At 42.4% G+C, this 23,533-nt stretch overlaps 1 protein-coding gene across 1 annotated transcript; it reads left to right on the top strand.

Annotated features, from left to right (window-relative positions):
* Nucleotides 1-3,487: 3,487 nt before the first annotated feature.
* LOC125518872 (TBCC domain-containing protein 1-like) lies at nucleotides 3,488-11,522 on the top strand. The gene is made up of 9 exons (XM_048683749.1): nucleotides 3,488-4,111; nucleotides 5,795-5,935; nucleotides 6,744-7,148; nucleotides 7,327-7,431; nucleotides 7,815-7,955; nucleotides 8,385-8,588; nucleotides 9,030-9,116; nucleotides 10,198-10,309; nucleotides 11,135-11,522. Exons 1-9 carry the CDS (start codon nucleotides 3,575-3,577, stop codon nucleotides 11,176-11,178), a joined length of 1,776 nt encoding a protein of 591 aa, XP_048539706.1. The 5' UTR covers nucleotides 3,488-3,574; the 3' UTR covers nucleotides 11,179-11,522.
* The last annotated feature ends 12,011 nt before the right edge of the window (nucleotides 11,523-23,533 follow it).

Below are 23,533 nucleotides of genomic sequence, written 5' to 3'. Positions count from 1 at the left end.
TCGGGCCCTCTTAATGGAGGTAAAACCCTACGTCATGCTCGATTATATTCGATGAGTATAAGGGCTACAAGAGTTGATCTACCTCGAGATCGTAATGGCTAAACACTAGCTGTCTAGCCCATGAGAATTTTGATGAACTCTATGGACTAAACCCTCCGGTTTATATACACATCAGAGGGGTCTAGGGTTGTACAGAGTCAGTTTGTGAGGGAAGGAAATAACATATCCGAACACCAAACTTGCCTTCCACGCATATAGAAGTCCTACCCGAACACGGGGGGAAGTCTTTTGCTTGTATCTTCTCGGCCCATCAGTCCGGCCCATATCAAATAGCCCGGACACCTGAGGACCCCCTAATCCAGGACTCCCTCAGTGGTCTCGCTAGGGATAACTGCTACAACGCCCACTTCTATGCTGCAGAGTAAGCCATTACCGACCCCACAACCGCCTATGGCGTGATTGCTGCTAATTTGAGAAAAATAATTAGGCCTCCTTTGGTTAATAGGATATATGAATATCATAGAATTAGAAAAATCATATGAAGTGAGATGTCATGCATCCTAATTTCTATAGGAAAAGAGATGTCACTTGATTCATAGGATAAGATTTTTTTCATTGAGTTTATGCATCTTAATTTCTACACTAGGATTGATTTTTCATCCTACATAAAAATAGGAGTCCATTCCTACAAATCAAAGGGCTTGAAAAGAATTCTTACAAAATCCCTATCTTTTAGAATTTCTATAAAATTTCTTCAAACCAAAGGAGGCCTTAGAGGATATACATTTTTTTTGAACAGAACCACATGGATTCAACTTAAACCTGGACCGCCAAATCGGCGTCCACCATGACAGATACAAAGTCTGGGGCGTCGTACACCCACACAGAGGGCGGGTTAGCCGATCCCACTCCAAATTGCGCCAGACTATGCGCAACCTTATTACAGACTCGATTACAGAACATGAACTCACAAGATTGAAAGGATGCATGGCATTGGCTCCTCGCTTCTCTGTAGAGCACCCCCAGGTCCGAAGCATCATGTTCCCGGCCCTTCAGAGCATTCACCAGAGTTAGACAGTCGGATTAAAAAATGACACGTTGAGCCCCTAGATCAGACGCGCCCTCAATCGCTTTCAGGCATGCGTTGGCCTCCGCCTGAAGAGGGCTTCGGACATGCTCGAGACTACCAGCAGCGGCCGCCAGAAACTGTCCTGTTTCGTCCCTTGCAATGAAGCCACATGCTCCTGCGTGTCTGTCTTCCTTATAAGCTGCATCAAAGTTCAGCTTAACTGTACCAGACGGCGGAGGACTCCACCTAGGCATGGGTACAGGCGTTGGTGGACTCTGAATGTTACACCTGCAGAAGTCAAGCAGGTGTCTGCTGATGAAGCCATTCACCTCGTCATCTATTTTTTGCTTCTCGCCAGCATTCACTTTATTTCGGGATGTCCACCAATCCCACAACAGTACAGCCACACGCAGCAGGTTCTCTCGTGGCAGGGTGAAGATCTTCTCAAACATGGCATGTGGATCCTGACACTCACAGAGCTGCAGCCGGACATCTTCCAACTGTTGCTCACGCCACACAGCCTTTACTTTTTTGCACTTAAGGAACAAGTGGCACCCATCTTCATTTAGTCGCCCACACATAGGGCATAAGGTGTCTAGCTCAATGTGTTTCCTTTTGATGTTCATTCTTGTTGGAAGGCTATTGTGTGCCAACCGCCAAAGGAACATGCGAACTTTCCCAGGCAGTTCTAGCTTCCAGATGTGCTGCCAATTTCCCATCACATGTCCCTGCCCGCTTGAGGATTCAGCGTCCTGTTGGCCCCTAGCTTCCTTCAGGCTCACACCCAGCTGGTAGGCAGATTTTACAGAGAAAATTCCCTTCCTGTCATAGTGCCACGCAGGGAAATCTTCCATGTCCGGTTGCACAGGGATTGCAAGGATGATCTGAGCATCCTCCTCGATGAAAAGCTCCTTCACCAACTCTTCGTCACACCTTCAGTAACAGGGTTTAGCAGTTCATTCACTGTGGTAACAATCGACTGGCCTTGCCGCATTACTGGCCTCCTGGTGGTGCCCCTCGGCAGCCACGGATCCTTCCAGATATTCACTTGCGTACCATCCCCTATGCTAGAGGATATACAGTTGGATAGCCTACATCCGCTGGCTGTCCATGAACAAATGGTTATCGTTGGGATTAGAGAGAATTCCTTATTTAACACTGTCTTAAATTTTCTTTCCCTATTTGACACTAAAAAAAATTCTTCCTTATCTAACACAAACTTTAAATTTTGTTCCCAATATAACACTTCTATTCATTTTTTGTGCAAATGGTGTTAAATGGCACAGGAAATGACAATTATGCCCTTGAACATCTATTTGGTCCTTTTCTTTGTTCTGGTGTCTTATACGGGTGGGGTCCACGGTTAGTGTAACAAAATAAGCAGACTACTAACAAGTAGCGCAAGTAAGGATCGGGTACGTACGAGTACATACACGGCTAACTGGCTAGGGACGAGCATTAATCCAGCTGCTTGTGTGTTTGTGAGCTAGCTTTCTCCTGTTGTACGCTAGGGTGTTGGTAATTTCGTGTTTCCTCTGCCAAACCTTCATATCTGGTGCTCCAAAACTCCAATCCCGTGAAAATCTTTTGCTTTTCTCTGTCGCCATCTTCTCCGGCGCACTGCACTGTCGAACTGCTTGATGCACGCCGGCCGAGCAGCAGGTGTTAGAGTGGGACTGCATGGTGTGGCATCAAGCAAGCTTTGCATGTTGTGCGTTCTTCCTAATCGATCTGCTTCGCGTACGTATCGTTCATCCACCGACTGTGTGGCTTCGTCCTAGATGGACGCCATGGCGTTTGCGCCCGGCCAGCCGGAGATGGATAAAATTGGAGTAATTTCAGTTAAATTCATAATTTAAGATGCTACAGTTACCATAAAAGGCAGACCATTGTGAAGGGTGATTTTACCACTCTCTAGAGTTGACTTGGATGGTTACTATAGACGGGCAGGTGCCTGAAGTAGTGTACAACCCTTAGGTGCTTCTAGCGCCAGGGGTAAACTTGTCATTTCATGTGTCATTTAACACCATTAGGTCGAAAATTGGACGAAAGTGTTATATTGGGAACAAAATTTTAAGTTGGTGTTAGATAAGAAAACAATATTTTCCAGTGTTAAATAGGGAAACTAAATTTAAAACAGTGTTAAATAAGGAATTCTTTCTTGGGATTAACCCGCATTAATCTTGGCCGTTGAATAACAGACTCCGCCCTGCACTCCCTCCATTCGTGACATCACCAAGCAAATGCCACATGACCCCGATGCTGCCCCTGTATTCCCGCCTCACACGCTCCAGCTCACGGTGACATGCGGACCCACACCCCGACCCCACCAGCCATAGACACTGTCTTCCACGCCCAGCCCAGACCGTCGCAGGACAAGGAAAAAAGCGAGGAAAATTTTACGCGAGCGGCGAGCCCATCGTTCCTTTCACCGTCTCTCCCCACCTTTCCCTCCCTCCCAGATCTCCCCACCCGCCTCTCCCTCGCTCCCCACCCCGCGCTGCAATGGCCGACGAGCCCCTCGACGCGTCGCCGGCGCCCGCGGCCCCCGCCGCGGCGTCGGACCCCGCCCCCGCCCCCTCCCCCGCGCCGGCCGCAGCCCCCGCAGCCGCGCCCGCGGCGACCGCGTCCCTGGTCCTCCGGCCGCGGCGGGAGTCGTTCGAGCACGGGCTCCTGCCGATCCCCAAGCTGGTCTTCCCGGAGGGCACGCTCACGCAAACCCTAGCGCAGCTCAAGGCGAAGCTCGCGGCGCCGGGGCCCGGGCGCGTGGGCGCCGCGGCGCTCGCGGAGGCGCTGCAGATCCCCGCCGACCAGGCCGCGCTCGCGCTCGCGACGCTCGCCGCGGTGCTCCCCGGCGACGACGACGGCCCCGCCGCGGACGGCGCATGGGAGGCCGACCTCCGCGACGTGCTCCTCTTCCTCTACATCCAGTCCTACAAGCGCCTCGTGCCGCGCGCCCACAAGGACTCGCCGTCCGTCGCCGACGTCTGGCCATCCACCTCCGCCTTCGACGGCTACCTCTCCGCGCTCTCCCCGATCCAGGTCAGGCCCCGATCAACCCCCCCTTCCCGGCCCGATTGCTTGTGGCATGATTGCTGCGTGTTTGGATTGGGGAGCCCCCGACCGATTACTGTCTGGTACATGGATTTGGTTTCTGTTTGTACATGGTTAAGAAATGACAACCCGGTGATATATCCATTACTGAAATGACGAGCATGAGAAACATTTGATTTTCCTTTGCTCCTCAGCGTTACTTTGTTAATCAGTAATGCACGTGTAGCTCCATTTTTGTGCACTGTATGGTATTGGTGTATGGTAATGTACTCATACTTCTAGACACCGCTCTTTCTAGCTGCTGGGAGTTAGTGGCTAATGGGGTGTTTGATGATTCAGTCAGTGATCAGGGTGATTGTTAGTTACACTGAAGTGTGATATTCCTTGTGCATTTTGGGCCTTTTTCTGTGGTTGACTACACTGTGTGTTGCAGTATTTGACTGGTAATAATGTTGTACTTCAAAATACACCTTTCCCAGCTGCAACTTTACACCACCACACATGTCAAAAAAAGAAAACTTTACACCACCACGCATCTTTTATACTCCACGGTCATATCTCTCTTTATAGAAGGCAATTTTGCCCATTGTTGAAATTTCCTATCCAAATGCTGTTTTTCCCGTGAGCTAAGAAGCACCAACACGGGGATACAGACCACAGGGATATGCGATATGGCATTTTCCAGAAACAGCCAACAAGTATGTATAAATAGCTGAAAAATGTTGCATGTAATCAAGACAAAAAGATAATTTTAAGATTTCAGATCGAAGTACTACCCCATATCTTGCCTCCCTAGCCAGCAGCTAAAATACATCTCACCCAGTGTCTTAGATGGCATTTGTACCTAGCCAGCAATGACAAGGTGGCGGCAAAGAGGAAAGCCCGCAACGGCCAGCAACAGCTAACAAGAGCAATGCAGATGTGGATGTGAGATCCCGGCAGTGTCCTGGTCCTGGCTGTCGCCGCCTCTTCTCCAGGCGCATGGCATCGTCCACTTAGGGGAGGAGGAGACATTGTTGGCAATTACAGGGGAAGACATGGATGGCACTGGCCACCGGACATGGAGGATACGTCGCCTGTCGACGAGCAAGAAGATCCCGGTGATGGTGCAGTTGTGGCTCTCGCCTCTTCTCCAGGTGCAGGCTCTCGCACGACTGGGATCGCACGACTGGGAGAGCCTGGAGGGTGGCTGCTAGAAGCAACTCTACTCTAGGTTTAAGCTCAACATGTGTCCCAGCCGTGTCTTCCAAGTATCCCGACCGCCAGGGCATCACATTATTTTTAAATAAAAAAGGAGGGGATACTTAGGGATACGCGTATCCGTACATTTCTCTGTATGGCCGTATCGGTGCTTCAGAGCCTGCGAGGGCCTTTAAAGTGCGTTGTTTACATGCATCATGCTATCCTCCACTCCAAGTATGCAGTTATCATACGTTGTCCAGAACAAAATTTAAAGGCACTATTTTTCATGACAGTGAGTTATGCAAGCACGGGCTTGTGCTACTGTGCTCCTTTTCCATGATTACTACTCAGTTACAATTACATTTGTCTCCTGTTGCCATTACATGCAAAGCACAAGCTGCATTTCTTCTGCCTAGATTAGGCAGAGATCCACAACATCTACTTTTGTTAGTTGTCAAGCAGATCCTTACTATTTATCTTCTATTGCAGCTTGTACGCAGTAATAGCCGTCGGTTTATGCCTTCGCAAGCAGATGAAGAAGCTCATCAGTTATCTTATTTACAAAAGCATATGGCCAATGTTTTAACTCTTTTGGCAGATTCTGTTGATGGAGAGGGTGATGAATCTATGGTCAGTATCAATTAATCTGTAACAAGTTTCCTTTAAGAAATCCAATATTTTGTGTGACAAAGTTGATCACTTTTGTTCTTTGTCAATAACATTAATGCACTCTGATCAATTCCCCTACTCGAAGGTCATCATGTCAAGCAGTAACTTCAGATCTTAAACAGTGTGTGTAGTAGATGTAGGGCACAATTTTGAATAAAACTGGTAGAATACCGGTAATACTTGGTTTCCTGACAATAATACTGGTAACTGAATTGAAAAGAAGGCACAACTACTTTGTGTAACCCCTGCCCGATGCTCATGGCCACTGAAATCAATGAATTAACAATTAAATAATTAACCCAAGCAGTGCAAGTGCATGCACGTCAAAGGCTAGAAGCCTCATCAAACAAATAAAGGAACTGCAAGGATCACAATTGTGTGGTGAAGACATTTAAGGATGAAAGTAGACAAGATATTCATATTCCTATGGGCTGTTGAGGATAAGGTAACCTGGGTTGGTCATTCTAGGAAGCACATATGATGGAATATATCTGTAGATTACTTTGCAAATGCAAGGCACTTTCGATGAATCGGGTCTTAGATTGAAGGAAGAACAGAGCTAGTTCATCTTCTCTGCAGTACAAAAGATCTTGATATATACCATCCATGGTTGTGTATGATTGCAGAACAAAATTATCCACATTACTGTCATATAGGAGTAAATGAAATAATCTCGGCCGCATTGCTGTGTGATATACTCTTACTCTGAAAACTCCATAGAGTAGAGTAGTATAGACACTAACTGTCATTTGTATTTCTCTATATGCAGGTACTGACAATGGAGACTTTTGAGCACCTTGGATTCTTGTTGCAGTTCTCCGAAGGAACTCCTTTAAGCCAAGCTGCTCCATTTTTTGCGAATTCTGATCTAGACATGCCTGCTGCTCCTGTTCCGGCTACTCAAGTTCATGACTGGATTCTGCAGAATATAGCTTCTTCCTTGGAATATACTGCAGAAAAAGCTATAACCAAGGAAAACAATCAACGGAGTGTATCTGATCCTGATGTGGCAATGGCTGATGCTGTCACAAATACAAGAATCCAGAGCAGCTCATCAACTGGTGCTTCTGTGCAAAACAATCCTGGATACTACCGAAATACATCTTTTGTGGAGGGTATCTCCAAAACTTCTGTTGTCAAACACGGGTCTGATATTAAAGGGCATTCAATAAAGGTACCCATGTATTAGTTTTTAGTAATGTAAGTTGATATCAAGGTTTACTGAAGATGATTTGCTCTGTGATTCATATCTCGGTTGAAATTCAAGTAACATAAAGTGTCTATTTAAGTAAGGGAATTCCAAAGCTGAGTTTTGTGACCCTTCCTACAAAAAATTAATTGTTTTTTTGTAGGTTTTGAACTGCCATGATTCTGTTATCTACATCCTAGCCCCTCTCAAATATGCTACGGTGTATGGATGTTCGGACACAACTGTTGTTCTTGGTGCTATTGGCAAGGTATGTATGTGATGTAATTTTACTATCCATATTTCTATTTGAATGCATCAGGCAACATAATGTTATTCATAAGACTATTGTTCTTATATTCCAATGCATAGTTTTTAAGTTCTACTTTATCCTATATTAATTATTATGCACATAGAAATGGTATCTTCAATTACATAGTTTCAAGCCCACGGTTAAAAAAAGCGCTAGGCGTTAATAATGTGTTTAGTCACTGCCTTGCGCTTTTCTAACCAAAGTGCACGCTTATGCGCAAATGTGCACATTAAGCGCTAGGCTTTTTTTTCCTATCTCCTAGGGCCTATGCGCGCTTAAGCGCCCGCCTAGGCCCACCTTTTTAAACTATGTTCAAGCCTAATATTGTTTCATGCTGTCAGGTGGTAAAAGTTGAGCATTGTGAACGTGTGCAAATAGTTGCGGCTTCTAAAAGAATTTTTATTGCCAATTGTCGAGAATGTATCTTCTACTTGGGAGTAAATCACCAACCACTTATTGTGGGGGACAACCATAAATTACAAGTGAGTATATGTTTATCCAATTATTGTTATCATCTGATGAAGTGTACAGTACCACATATCCTTGTTATAAAAGACAAAAAAACTGTATGAACAGTGGGATTCAATTATTATTTTCATCTGATGAAATATACACTACCGCATATCCTTGTTATAAAAGACCAAAAACTGTATGAACAGTGGGATCAAACCTTGCAAGCATTTTAGATATATACGAGGCACAATATGTTATGTTTTCCCCATTCCTGCACATTTGGAGATCAAAGAGGCACCCTTTGGAGCACTTGTGAAGTTTTAAAGTCAATCCTACCAAATGTAGAAGACTAGCATCTATCCTGCTAAATTATAACAGCAAAAGTTGATGATGGACCTGTATTATTTGATATTTACTGCGCACTTCAACAACAATTTTCTTACCTCTTGTTTTAACAGGTTGCTCCATTTAATACTTATTATCCACAACTTGGGGAGCATTTGGCACAAGTTGGTGTGGACCCTAACGTCAACAAGTGGGATCAACCTTTTGTGCTGGGAGTTGTTGATCCACATGATTCATTATCTCATCCTGCAGGGGTTTCTGATGTCCAAGCCGAGTCTGCCACTTGTCTAGATCCTGATCTATTCACAGACTTCATGGTATGGAAATATGTTATTTACCTAGATTATTGCAGCTTAAATAAAGATAAACTAATGAATTCCATGAAAATCTTTGTTTGTTTTGCCGAGCAGATCTCAGTTCTCAATCTATTGGTGTATGTCAACTTGTTGTATCTGATGCGTCCACATTAACCTTATTATTTCCTTGTCCGTGGCAGTTGTAGTAATAACTGAGATGTCATTTTGACATATTTCTCAGTTGTAACTAGTTAGTTGTCACTTGGCAACAGTGAATAACCTGATGCTGAAACTTGATATATTATTGAAGATTCACAATGTTATTTTTTCCATGGTTTCTGACCAGCCAAATATTATTTTTATTGGTTGTGCTGTAGTAATGTAGAATTCATCATGCAATACATTTTACACTGTTAATCTTCTCTGTATTTTTTTGACTGATTGGCTAATATCTTTCTGCAGATTCCTAGTTGGTTTGAGGCAGAAGGTTCTACCAAATACAATCCATTTACGTTACCTGAAGTTTACTGGGCATCACAGAGGAAAAAGGTTCATCTGCAATCCAAATTCATTTTTGCATCATTTACTCGTTAGTCATTACAAAGTACAAACTAGGACAGTTATCTTGGACATACTTGCACACAATTGTGGGATTTGATTAAAGCAGGCACACACTGTTTATTAAATTACAGTATTTATATAGTGGAACGTGGTGCTTGAGTATGTCTGGAGCAGGAAGGAGCCGAAGTTGTTGTAGGAATTAGTATAGATTACCCTGAACTTTTGGGGTTCGGTCACTTAACCCCCTGAATTAAATAACCAGGTATTTAGAAGCTTCACAATTGGAGCAAGATTACGTGGATCAGTTCTGCCATTAAAAATACCACAACTAGCCCTTTCACTGGTCAGCTCTCTCCTAACAACTGGCCACAGCTGGAAAATTATTCACTCCAATTCTCTCAACTCTCCCCAACTCACCGCTCTTGCTAGTGGTCAGAGGCAGAAGTCCCCAATTGAACCCTTAACTCTAAGAAAAGTCCGCTTTTCAACTCTAAACTCCAAAATCGTTTCGGATTGCACAATTAACTTTTTCATTTGAAAATATCTATTTAGTATGATGATTAGGCTTGCAAAGTTTACGTCACCTACACCACTCTACGCTATCTTGAAGTAAACCAGGCTAGGGGGTTATTTTCTCTGGTTTGGAGCTGTAGGGGCTAGAATACCCTGTTTTTCAGATTATGGGGTTAAGGCTGTAGCATTGATATTAAGGGAGTAACTTGGACTTACTTCTTGAATGTAAATATGTAATATTAATTTAGTAAGGGTATATATATGTCAAAACCGTTGCCCTTTCGTCAACCACCAATGTTATTTGAATTATTGCTGATTCAGATAAGCACAATGAGCTGAAAGCTTGAAATGAATATGTATTTCCTGGTAGGGTTTTGAGGTGCTGGCTTGGACTTAGTGAGTCCAATGTTGTTTGGAACAGTGTGATTAGTTCACTCTCTTGTTATTGTCTGCTGCTCATTATGTGATAACATACTGATATGTTAATGAGTGTATTTCACATATCTTGATATCTTATATATTTCTAAAATTTGGTTTCCTTGCTGCACTTCTTCAGAATGCTTCTCTGGAAGACATTCAAAAGAATATACGAGAGCTGGAGCTTGATGATAACCGGAAAAAAGAATTGGCATGTGCCCTTCATGCTCAATTCAAGGACTGGCTATATGGTAATTAATTCCTTTATTGACATTACTGTGATGATAGATTAATGTTTGCATATTTGTTTTTTTTCGTGCTTGTCTCCTACCAGCTTTTGACTTGACGCCCTCTCTTTTTTGAGGTCTGGCAGTTTTTCCTTAAGTCCATGATACTGTAATTGGCTATCTCATGGTAATCCGTGAGAACTTGATTTTCGTGCAATATCCGTTCTAGTTAGTTAGTGGTCATTGAAAAATGATCTTACATTGTGCATTATGGTGGTTAATTATGACTTCAAGCAACGATCTGGCACTGCCTTTTCGAGAGTCATTACCATTGATTTCTACATATGTTTGGAACTGCACATAATGTAGTCATCTTTGTTTTTCTATTAATAATATTCTACTGACCGTAACCACTTTCTAGAGAACAACTGATGATCTCACTGCTAAAATAAAACAAATTTTAAAAATGGTTCTAGATCCCTGTTTAGGATTCAGGATTAGTCAAGTTCGTAATTTGGGAGACTTGGACAGGACTAATGCACTTCTGATGCTTGCCATGGTTAGTCCTGGTTGCTTTGTTCTTCATTCCTGAAGTGATGTTTACAATATTTAATACAGTGATGAGAATGTGCTTCTTGGTTTGTTCTTTCATTTGAGTCATAAATTGGTAAACTTAACCAAATGAATTGGTATTTGTTACCGAAGTAGCAAACTCAACTATATGACTACCTGGTCCTTATATCTTCAGTTTCCACCATCAAACTTCTTTTCACTGCAAAAATTGTTTCCTTTACTCTTGAAATGAAGTGTTGGGAGTTAACAATTAGGTGTTTTAAATCTTGTGTCCAGCTTCAGGAAATATCCGCCAGCTTTACTGTTTGCAAGGCGAATAAGCATATATGATCTTCATCCGTAAGTGCTTAGGCGCACCTGTGAAGATTGTGCATCCTTTGCCCGGTCCCCTTCCATAGTCCAGTCCTGTCCATCCGACCGCATCATCCACGCTGACTTCTTGTCGACTGAGCTGATTCAACCATGTAGTGTTTGTCAATGTAAAAGGAATAATGTACTGCCCATTTTGTCTATTAATTTTGATCGGCTTCCCCTTGTGTTGGTTGTGGTTGGTGCAAGGATCCAAATGGGGGTTTGGTAGTTTCATATTTATATCCTTTGTAACATATACGACCATGAAAGCAGTTACTCGATTCTTTAGTGGAAATAAACATTTTTTTGCTCATCAGTTTGGCCTATTTCTATTTATACTGTAAATGCACACTTCAAGATTGGTGTACTGAGTAAGCGGTATGCAAACGTGTTCGCTGTGTATGTTTTGCACTCTGTTTGCCCTGGAGATTTTTGCCCAAGACTTCTAAAATTGTTAATCACACCAGGCTACATGTTCACGAGTTATATGCTAATTTATAGAGCGCTATCAAATACACCCTATGTTCCTAAATGTAAGACGATTTGGCAGTTCAAAATGTCTTACATTTAGAAACAAAGTGTGTAGTACTTTATTAGACCAAAGTTGACATCAAGATCTCCATGAATTAAAATATCCATGTGCCATCCTCTCCGGAATGATGTCCCCGATTTGCATAGCCCTGTATGCCCTATTTAAATGGCCTCACTAGAGCTTCACAACCTTCATTGTTGTTTGCAATGCGTGCACGGGCGGACCCACATAACAATAGCTTTCGTGTGTGACGTTGCCGAAGTAGCAAAGTAGGCACACAACCAAAATCTCTTTTCTCTTTTCCTTCAGAAAGATGAGATTGATAAAAACGGCAAATTGATGAGATTAGCAAATGCCATGCGTATATAAATGCCGATGTGGGAAAGGGAGACACCGAGAATTCAAGTTAATGGCCCATGAAATATTATATCAACTGGCGTCCTCAGGGTTGCACTAGTAGTACATGAAGCGCTGTTTGGTGGGTGCATGGTTGCATTAGTATTCCGCCAAATCGTGCTTGCTGGGTGAATGGATCTCTTTGTGAGTTATGTGTCCCATCAACAGTGTATGAGTGTATTCTACACTGTGAATGCAATCTCACAAGATAGGCTTTCAACTTAGGGATATATAGATTAGATGTGTTACCAGCATATGGTTGCCTATACTACCATGTTGTGCGTATCTAGTGAAACCCAATTTATTAAGAATTTGATATGCATTTTGTTATGGATTTTAGCTCATAAACACTAGTTGCAACTCGAGAAATTGCATCAGTAGACCCCAGCCAAACCATACAGGCCTAAGATGAAGGTAGGTTGAAGCTCTATCAGAGTTTTGTTGTAGATTTATGTGATTAGGGAACTGATGAGATTCATGAGTTGTATGATCAAGTATTAGTGAAAGGACATGCGGTGCCTCCATGTGTGGTTTTGGTAATTGATGACATTCTCTATGGGCTAATGGTTGCATTGAGTTATATTTGAAGGATTTGTCCATAGGCACTTCTTAAAGTTCATGTGTTGGTTCTAAAGAGTTTATGTGTTGACCAAGGTGCTATTAAGGAATTATCCAAAGATTGGTCATGTGAGAATTGATCTTATTGCAAGCATGTCTTGAAAAAGAAGATTGTGTGATCATTCATGTTTACCTTCAAGGCATCATCCAAACGAAGAGAGTTGGAAAGGTTCAAGGTTGATCAAGACTAAGTCAAGAGTGAATCAAGTTGATCAAATCACAAAGCGTAGAAGATGTACCGAGAGGGATCAAGTGATCCCATGGTATGTTAAGCATTGACCATTACGCTTTGTGTACTAACCCATAGTCTTCGTGAGAGTTCTTTGTGGGGTTAGGTTGCGGTGTGCACGTTCAAGTGATGCATCACGAAGAGATCAAGTGCTTGAAGATTGCCGTCCATTGTGGTGACAACGGACTTGTGAAGATGTGCCAAAAAGTGGCTCACCCATAATGGAGTATGGGGGAGCAATCTACTAGTCTTCATCGAGCCAACGCAATCAAGAAAGGTGGTCCTACTTGAGGAAGTCAAGATCGTCTACATCTAGCTCAAGTGGACTTTGTGCAAGGCAAAGGTTTGGCCTTGATAGGTTCTCCATTTTACTGGTCTTATGGTGGTAGTTTGGAGACCGAGTTATAGGATCGTTTGTCGTACTATCAAGGGGGGATCACAAGTGAGTAGCTTGATCGTATCGTTCGTAGATAGCTCAAACCATTGCATGCTTGCATCATCTTTCTTGGTTCTTGTTTGGTTTTCTCCTTGTGAGATTGGGAGCTTATGGTCATCTTCTTGACAAGCTCGAGTTCATCGAAAATGGAGTTCACATGCTTTTTCTATTGCGTTTTCGGTGTTGGAGGTTTTACCAGTCTTATTCGAGGAAGGGTTCTCACCATTTTCTTATGGGACTTTTCTAATTTGCTTCTTATTGTTTTTTTATCAAGATTGTGTTAGCCCTTGTCGCTAGCTTTCCAACAAACTTGGTTTCGTTGAATTCGGAGTCCGTTTGCAGAAGTTGTGTCAGTTTTGGTGTCCTTATAAAAGCTGCAGCGGTAGTACCGCTTGGAGGGGATGTAATTTTTTTACTACCGCTCTTGGGAGCGGTACTACCACTTGAGCGGTACTACCGCCGCTACTTCCGTGGCTACTTCCGCTCCGGACCAAAAACTCGTCACAAGTCCAGCGGTGGTACGCACGGATGTATTTTTTTAGTACCACTCGCAAGTAGTAATACCGCTACCCTTTGAGGTTGTACCGCTACCCCTAGCGGTAGTACCGTGAGGACGAGTGGTAATACCGTTCTGTTCGGGCTGTGAGCATAACAGTTGGTTTTTCCCCACCTATAAAAGGTTGTATTCTTCCCCAATGAACCTTATCCTTTGAGCTCGTGTTCTTTCCCCATTGTTGACCTTCATCGAGCTTGCTATATCTCAATCCCTCTATGGATTCTTGCTAGTTTTTGAGAGAAAAGAGAGAGGAGATCTAGATCCACTTTTCCACCAATCACTTTCTCCTCTATGTGAGGGGAACCCCTTGGATTTAGATCTTGGAGTTCTTGGTGTTCTCCTTCTTGTTCTTCCTCTCATTTTCCTCCCTAACATTAGTTGCTTCGGTGGGATTTGAGAGAGAAGGACTTGGGCACTCCGTGCGCCCTTGCCATTGCATTTGGTGCATCGGCTTGAGTTCTCCACGTGATATGTGAAAGTTACAAGTTGAGAAGCTTATTACTCTGGGGTGCTTGGTATCCTTGAGCTTGTTCCTCTTGGGTGCTTGGGAGCCCTAGACGGTTGGTGGTGTTCGAAGCTCAATCATTGTGGTGTAAAGCTCCGGGAAAACGCCGGGGTCTCCAATTAGGTTGTGGAGATCGCCCCGAGCAATTTGACAGGTACCGGTGACCGCCCCAAGGGTTGCCAAAGTGTACGGGTTCGGTGACCGCCCCCAAGGGTTTCCATTTGTATGGGTTCGGTGACCGCCCTCAAGGGTCCCTTAGTGGAATCACGACATCTTGCATTGTGCGAGGGCTTGAGGAGATTACGATGGCCCTAGTGGCTTCTTGGGGAGCATTGTGCCTCAACACCACTCCAAACGGAGATTAGCATCTGCAAGGGTGTGAACTTCGGGATACATCGTCGTCTCCGCGTGCCTCGGTTATCTCTTACCTGAGCTCTTTACTTATGCACTTTACTTTGTGATAGCCATATTGTTCCTTGTCATGTATCTTGCTATCACATAGTTGTTTATCTTGCTTAGCATAAGTTATTGGTGCACATAGGTGAGCCTAGCCGTTTTAGGTTTTGTGCTTGACAAATTAACCACTAGGTTTATTCCGCATTTGTTCAAGCATAAACCATAATTATTTTAAAGAGCCTATTCATCCCCCTCTAGGCGACATCCTCGATCTTTCAATTGGTATCAGAGCCTCGTCTCTCGTGTTTAGGCTTAACCGCCTAGAGAGTAAAGATGTCGACTAGGGGATTAGGATTCTCTGACACTCTTAGTTTCGATGACACAAATTTTGATGTTTGGGTAATTCACATGCTTAATCTCTTTAGGGTCATGGACCCAAATTTAGAGCGAATTGTAGATATGGGATTTTCGCCTCCAAAGGATCCCCAAAGATTATATTTAGAGGATGAGAAAAACTCTTATCTCAATGCTCAAGCTTCTAATATGCTTTTCGATGCTTTGAGCAATGTAGTTATATTTCAACTCATGCCGTTCCGGGATGCTCATGAGTTGTGGACAAAGCTTCAAGATAAATATGGGGTGTCCAAGTTTTGTGGGGATGATTGTTCTCCCTCCACCTCCAGTCGTGTTGTGTTCTCAACTTCTTCTACTTCACCTACATGTGGTTTGCCACAAGGTAATGACATGGTGAGTAGTGGTGTTCATTGCAATGATGATAGTGGGCTTAGTGTTGATAATCCTTCATCACTTTCTTATTGGAATGCTTCATCTTTGGACTTTAGCACTTCAAGCACTCCAAATGTTTCACATGCTTGTGTTGATAGTCCTTGCATATCTTGTAGAAATTGCTTGACTAAATCTCATGATGATATGCTTACTATGTCCTGTTGCCATGATAAAAATGCATCCATTTCCTCGAATTGTTGTGCTAATAATGTAGAGGAAACCCAACACCCCATGGAACAAGATGTGGTCTTGAATGGTGCTTCAAGGGATCCTACATCATCATCTATTGCAGTTTGCCTTATGGCCAGGGCTTCAAAGGTATCTCCCACTTTGAATCCTAATATATCTTGTGATGATATTGATGATGGCAAGAATGATGACGATGTTGATTATGATGAAGAGAATGATAATGTTGCCTCCTTAAACATTAAGGGGGAAATGAATTTTAAAGCTCTTCTTAAGAATAAAATTGCTCATTCCAACTTCATGGAAATCATGTCTATTGCTATTGAGGGCAAGAAATATATTGATGAGTTGGAATCTCATCTTGACAAGCATGAGGTCACCATTGATAAAATGGAATGTCATGAGCGTGATTATGCTAATGAGATTGCGGACCTCTCCCAAGCTCTTGAACTTGAACGAACCACCAAGGAATCTCTTGAGGAGACTTTTTCTCTAGAATTATCTAGAGTGAAGGAATCTCATGATAGAGCTCTTGAAGGTGGCCAATGTTTTTGAAACTAAAAATGAGAAGCTTGAAGTTGCGCATGCTAAACTCCTTGAGGACTCTAGGCACCTCGAAAATGGCTCAAGGGTCATTAAGAGTGAGCTCATCAAACTCACCAAGTCTCATGCTCAACTTAAAGCTTCATATTCTAAAGACATTGCCAAGTTTCCTTCTCCTCTTGCTATTATTGATGATGCTTGTGCTACTAACTCTATTACTTATGAAGCATCCATTTTGAAGGAGAATGTTGCGCTTCGGGCTCAACTTGAGTTGCTATCTAGCAATTATGGGAAATTGGAAGAAAGCCATGAAAAGCTCTCAAGCTCTCATGATGATCTTCTTGTATCCCATTATGTGGTAAAGATAGCTCATGAGGCCATGATTGCTAAGGTAACATCTAGTGAGCCTCATGTGGATACTAGCACTACTTTTAGTCAAAAATGCTATATTGCCTTGTGCTAGTCCTCGTGATTCATCCATGCATAATATTGGTACATCTTGTGATGAATTGCTTTCCTTGCCTTGTTGCTCTAACGATGAAGCTTATACTTCTTCTAGTGCTTGTGTTGAGACTAACCATGTAGAAGAAATCAAAGAGCTCAAGGCCCAAGTCACTTCTTTGAAGAAAAACTTGGAAAAGTGTCATGAAGGGAAGGCCACACTCAACAATATCTTGAGTGTGAAAAAATCCCCCAATGACAAAGGTGGACTTGGATTCAACTCCAATAAGAAGAAGAAGTCCAAGAGCAACAAGAATAAGGTCCAAAAACAAGTCAAGAATCCGTCCAAGATCATTTGCTTCAAGTGCAAAATTGAAGGGCATCATGTTAGATCTTGCCCTTTGAAGAAGAAGGTCATCAGTGATAAGCAACAAGGGAAGCGGCCACAAGTTCATTCTCATGCTCAACCTCAAGTTGAAGAAAGGCCTCTTCCAAAGAAAACTCAAGCTAATGCTTCTCAAGTTGAGAAATCAAGTGAGAAGAAAGTGAAGAGTAGACGTTGCTATCTATGTCGTGAAAAAGGTCACGTTGCTTCTTCATGCACGAATGGTACCCTATCCAACCCTATTATAATTGTTGATTTCTATTCTCTCGGGAAGGATAAGGTTGGCAATGTGTTTGCCAAATTTGTTGGTACTCAAAGTGGTGTTAAGAAAAGAACCACTTGGGTAGCGAAGCCTATTGTGACTAACCTCTTAGGACCCAACTTGGTTGGGGACCAACAAGCTCAAATTTGATCAATATGTGTCTTTGAAGGGCATTGGAGACTTGGCTACATTATGAAGAATTAAGGGGACTTCATCATTCTTATTGTCTCAAGCCAAGTCAATTGGGTTATCAAGTTTCTATACTATATCCAATGTGCCTCCTTTCGGTAACTTGTACTCAAATTGTTTACATTGAAAGTTACTTGCCCCTTTGCATGTTTTGGCTTTGTTCCTTGCATGTGTTTGTATATGTGTGCTTCCAATTTGCTTATTTTGAGTAATCAAGTATGTGTATGTTGGTTTGCACTTCATGTATGTGTGAGTTGTGTTTTGAGCCTTTTGCATATTGTTTGTATCTTAATTGGCTCTTGTGAGAGATTAATGGAATATCCCATTGTGGGGGAGTGATGTGCTTTGTGCACCCCACAATCCTATAAATGTGTGTACATGAGGAATATCATATAGTATTGATATTACAAGATTATCTAGTCGCTATGTGGTATGTCTTCTCATGAGAAATTAAAATTTTAAATAGTCCATTAATTATATCTTGTTGAATCCTCTTATTGCCTCTTGTTAAATTTTTATTGGTATCACATTATGGGGGAGTAATATACTATGTGCATATTACAAGCCTAGAAAATGTGTACATTTGAGATGAATTGATATTGTAAATTATCTTGTTCCTAGGTGGCATGTTAGCTCTACAAGTTGCAATTTGCTTGTGTTTGGTGTGAAGATGATGTTGGATATCCTTGTTATCTATCAACAGGAACTATTTCCAAATACTTCTTGTCTTATGACAATTGGTACTCACTTATGTGCGGTAGAAATTATTGATCATCTTTACATTGGCCTTTGCTTTTATTTGCCTTATCTCTTGCCTAGGATTGTGTCATCTCCCATTGTATTCCATACCACTTGTGGATATTGTTATTTCCTTGAGCTTGTCTAGTGTTTGTATAGATATAGTGAAAGTGGTGATCCCATCTTGTGCATTTTGTATTCAAATGCAAATTCTCTCTAATGCACAATGCTTGGGGGAGCTATCCTATTTTTCTTAGAACGCTCACCTTGTGATCCTTATCAAGTTTGTGTTGGTGGAATGAAAATCGTTTCTTTTTAGTACTTTGTGCCATCATGAAACTTTGTAGAGCACTTGGTTTGTTTGAAACCATTCTCTCGTTTGGGAGTTTGACATCTTTCTTTTTGCATGTATCAATGGATATCTCATTCCTAGATGTATCTTTTATGGATATCCTCCAAGTGATGATTTATTCATTTGGTATCTTTTCTTCACTTGGTATTTGTTTGTCATTTGGTATCGGTTCTTGAAAGTCTTGAGCATGCATATTAACTTCATGTAGTTTCCTTGGCATGCTTTCTTTCTTTGACCCTATATATAGGGGAAACTCCACCAAGTCTCAAATTGGATGAGATGTGCATGAAATTCATTTTCATATCTATATGCACATATTTATGTGGAGTTTGTCCTATGTATTGTTGGTTCTCTAGCTCCTTGGTCCCAATGAGTTTGGGTACCATTTTGTCTGTGTTGTTGGTCTAGGGACAATTGGAAATGCATTGGATGCTCGGCTCACTCACAAGGAAGGTGGTGTCACCATGTGCTTATTGGAGTCAAGCGAGGATGATCAATGAACTACTATCTACCTTTAATTGGTATCTACTACTTCCTTCCATTGATATCTCAGTAACAAGTATCATTATCTACTTCATGCACACATTTCTTGCATCAACCTTGTGTAGGTTACATCATGGCATGTAATTCATTCTTTCTCGTGATACTTGTCTCCTTCCTTAAAGCATACCAACGATGATCTCTTGTTGCTAGTTGTGATGTCTTTGATGGATGTGTGGTTGGACTTCATTTATATACAATAATACCATATCTAGCCATGTGCTATGCTTTCAAGCAAATATCTTATTGGTATATTTATGACTTCCTTGTGGATATCTTGTTCTTTCCTTTGTGTAATTATTTCGTGTGTACATCCTTCTTTTTGGATTGATATTCATCTACCTAGAATCTTATACACTTGAGAGAAGTTGCATTTCTAGTTGATATCCCCTTGTTTCACGCCCACAGTTTCTTTCTCTTGTTATTTCTTTGGTGGCTCCGTGAAAGTGTGTGCCTTGAGTGCGGGTCATATCTCGTTGCATCTTGATGCACTCTTGTGTGGTGAAGATCTTTTTCCTCATGCTTGTCTTGACGAGGCTTTGGTATCCCTCGTCTTGATGAGGCTTTCACTTTCTATCTTCACCATGGGTTGTCACAAGCTTTGTTGTAATTTCACTTTTTAGTAAGCTTGTCTATCTATTTGCTTGGTGTGTGTGGGAAGGACATGTCATGCACCTTGTATCTCCACTATTCAAGACTATGTTGATGCTTAATGCTCACCCTTACATTAGTCTTCTCAAGTGCTTTCCCATGACTCACACACATCATTTTGGTTGAGCCTACTCTTAAGTTGACTCTTTTATATGTTGCTCAACCATTTGTTTGTTGCAAGTGCTAGGCTTTGTTTCCTACATGCTCACTTGCACTTGTTGTGAGTTTCTATTGATTTTCGGAGAGTGATGATCCTATTTTGTGCACTTGGTATCCTAATACAAATATTCTAAGGAGTGCACAAATCATGGGGAGCTTCACTAGTGTCTTTAGAACACTCCATTGCTCTCTTGCACTTGTCGTGAGGTTCTATTGATCTTGGGGGAGTGACGATCCTATTTTGTGCTCGTTGTATCCAATTACAAAACTAAATTGTGCACAAATCATGGGGAGCTTCTCTAGTTTCTCTAGAACACTCCTTTGTTCATACCATAATATCTTTTATTCATGTGGCACGTAGGATCATTGGTCTAGTTGGTTCAATTGGTATCTTTTGATAGCTTGCTTCAATTGGTATCTTTTGATTGCTTTATTGCTTGTTTATCTCTTTGTTATGTTTTTGTGGCATATCATTCTTTTGCAATCTTTGGGCCTCAATATAGTTTGTCTTCCTCCAAGTATTTACTGTTGGATATGTGTATTGCATTCCACTCTCTTGTTGAGAAATAGACAATTTATGGAGGAACACAATTTATTGGCCTTCTAAGCTTTCCTCCCATTTTCGCAATCGATGCTAATTGGGGAGAAGTTTCAGAGAGTTTTGTGGAGAAGTTTTCAGAGTTTTGTTCTTGCTTTGGTTTTGTTCCTAAGCTTTTGCATCTCATACTCATGCATTGCTTTGGTTTTGTTCCTAAGCATCTGCATCTCATACTCATGGATCATTAGTTGTTGCATTGCATGGTGATGCATAATTCCTTATATAAACTCTCTTGAAAGTGATTGTCATCAATTACCAAAATGGGGGAGATTGAAAGGACATGCGGTGCTCCCATGTGTGGTTTTGGTAATTGATGACATTCTCTATGGGCTAATGGTTGCATTGAGTTATATTTGAAGGATTTGTCCATAGGCACTTCTTGAAGTCCATGTGTTGGTTTCAAGGAGTTTATGTGTTGACCAAGGTGATATTAAGGAATTATCCAAAGATTGGTCATGTGAGAGTTGGTCTTATTGCAAGCATGTCTTGAAGAAGAAGATTGTGTGATCATTCATGCTTACCTTCAAGGCATCATCCAAATGAAGAGAGTTGGAAAGGTTCAAGGTTGATCAAGACTAAGTCAAGAGTGAATCAAGTTGATCAAATCACAAAGTGTAGAAGATGTACCGAGAGGGATCAAGTGATCCCATGGTATGGTAAGCATTGACCATTACGCTTTGTGTACTAACCCATAGTCTTCGTGAGAGTTCTTTGTGGGGTTAGGTTGCGGTGTGCACGTTCAAGTGATGCATCACGAAGAGATCAAGTGCTTGAATATTGCCGTCCATTGTGGTGATAATGGGCTTGTGAAGATGTGCTGAAAAGTGGCTCACCCATAATGGAGTATGGGGAAGAAATCTACTAGTCTTCACCGAGCCAACGCAATCAAGAAAGGTGGTCCTACTTGAGGAAGTCAAGATCGTCTACATCTAGCTCAAGTGGACTTTGTGCAAGGCAAAGGTTTGGCCTTGATAGGTTCTCCATTTTACTGGTCTCATGGTGGTAGTTTGGAGACCGAGTTATAGGATCGTTTGTCGTACTATCAAGGGGGGATCCCAAGTGAGTAGCTTGATCGTATCGTTCGTAGATAGCTCAAACCATTGCATGCTTGCATCATCTTTCTTGGTTCTTGTTTGGTTTTCTCCTTGTGAGATTGGGAGCTTATGGTCATCTTCTTGACAAGCTCGAGTTCATCGAAAATGGAGTTCACATGCTTTTTCTATTGCGTTTTCGGTGTTGGAGGTTTTACCAGTCTTATTCGAGGAAGGGTTCTCACCATTTTCTTATGGGACTTTTCTAATTTGCTTCTTATTGTTTTTTATCAAGATTGTGTTAGCCCTTGTCGCTAGCTTTCCAACAAACTTGGTTTCGTTGAATTCGGAGTCCGTTTGCAGAAGTTGTGTCAGTTTTGGTGTCCTTATAAAAGCTGCAGCGGTACTACCGCTTGGAGGGGATGTGATTTTTTACTACTTCCGTGGCTACTTCCGCTCTGGACCAAAAACTCATCACAAGTCCAGCGGTGGTACGCACGGATGTATTTTTTTAGTACCGCTCGCAAGCAGTAGTACCGCTACCCTTTGAGGTAGTACCGCGACCCCTAGCGATAGTACCGTGAGAACGAGCGGTAGTACCGCTCTGTGCGGGATGTGAGCATAACGGTTGGTTTTTCCCCACCTATAAAAGGGGGTCTTCTTCCCCAATGAACTATATCCTTTGAGCTCGTATTCTTCCCCCATTGTTGACCTTCTTCGAGCTTGCCAACTCTCAATCCCTCTATGGATTTTTGCTAGTTTTTGAGGAAAAAGAGAGAGGATATCTAGATCCACTTTTCCACCAATCACTTTCTCCTCTATGTGATGGGAACCCCTTGGATTTAGATCTTGGAGTTCTTGGTGTTCTCCTTCTTGTTCTTCCTCTTATTTTCCTCCCTAGCATTAGTTGCTTCGGTGGGATTTGAGAGAGAAGGACTTGGGCACTCCGTGTGTCCTTGCCATTGCATTGGATGCATCAGTTTGAGTTCTCCACGTGATACGTGGAAGTTACAAGTTGAGAAGCTTATTACTCTTGGGTGCTTGGTACCCATGAGCTTATTCCTCTTGGGTGTTTGGGCGCCCTAGACGGTTGGTGGTGTTTGAAGCTCAATCATTGTGGTGTAAAGCTCCGGACAAGCGTCGGGGTCTCCAATTAGGTTGTGGAGATCGCCCCGAGAAATTTGACGGGTACCGGTGACCGCCCCCAAGGGTTGCCAAAGTGTACGGGTTCGGTGACCGCCCCAAGGGTCACCATTTATACGGGTTCGGTGACCGCCCTCAAGGGTCCCTTAGTGGAATCACGACATCTTGCATTGTGCGAGGGCGTGAGGAGATTACAGTGGCCCTAGTGGCTTCTTGAGGAGCATTGTGCCTCCACACCGCTCCAAACGAGATTAGCATCTGCAAGGGTGTGAACTTCAGGATACATCGTCGTCTCCGCATGCCTCGGTTATCTTTTATTCGAGTTCTTTACTTATGCACTTTACTTTGTGATAGCCATATTATTTGTTGTCATATATCTTGCTATCACATAGTTGTTTATCTTACTTAGCATAAGTTGTTGGTACACATAGATGAGCCTAGTCGTTTTAGGTTTTGTGCTTGACAAATTAACCGTTAGGTTTATTCCGTATTTGTTCAAGCCTAAACCGTAATTATTTTAAAGCGCCTATTCACACCCCCCCCCCCCCCCTTCCTCTAGGCGACATTCTTGATCTTTCAATTAGTCTCATGCATATAAAATAAAGGTGGTCGTGACCCAAGCATAAAGGAGAGTTGAACACTACTGCATAAT

The sequence above is a fragment of the Triticum urartu genome, chromosome 7 (assembly GCF_003073215.2).
Source record: "Triticum urartu cultivar G1812 chromosome 7, Tu2.1, whole genome shotgun sequence".
Lineage (NCBI taxonomy): Eukaryota > Viridiplantae > Streptophyta > Magnoliopsida > Poales > Poaceae > Triticum > Triticum urartu.
Note: the sequence above shows the minus strand (reverse complement) of the source record. Positions and strands in the feature narration are given on the sequence as shown.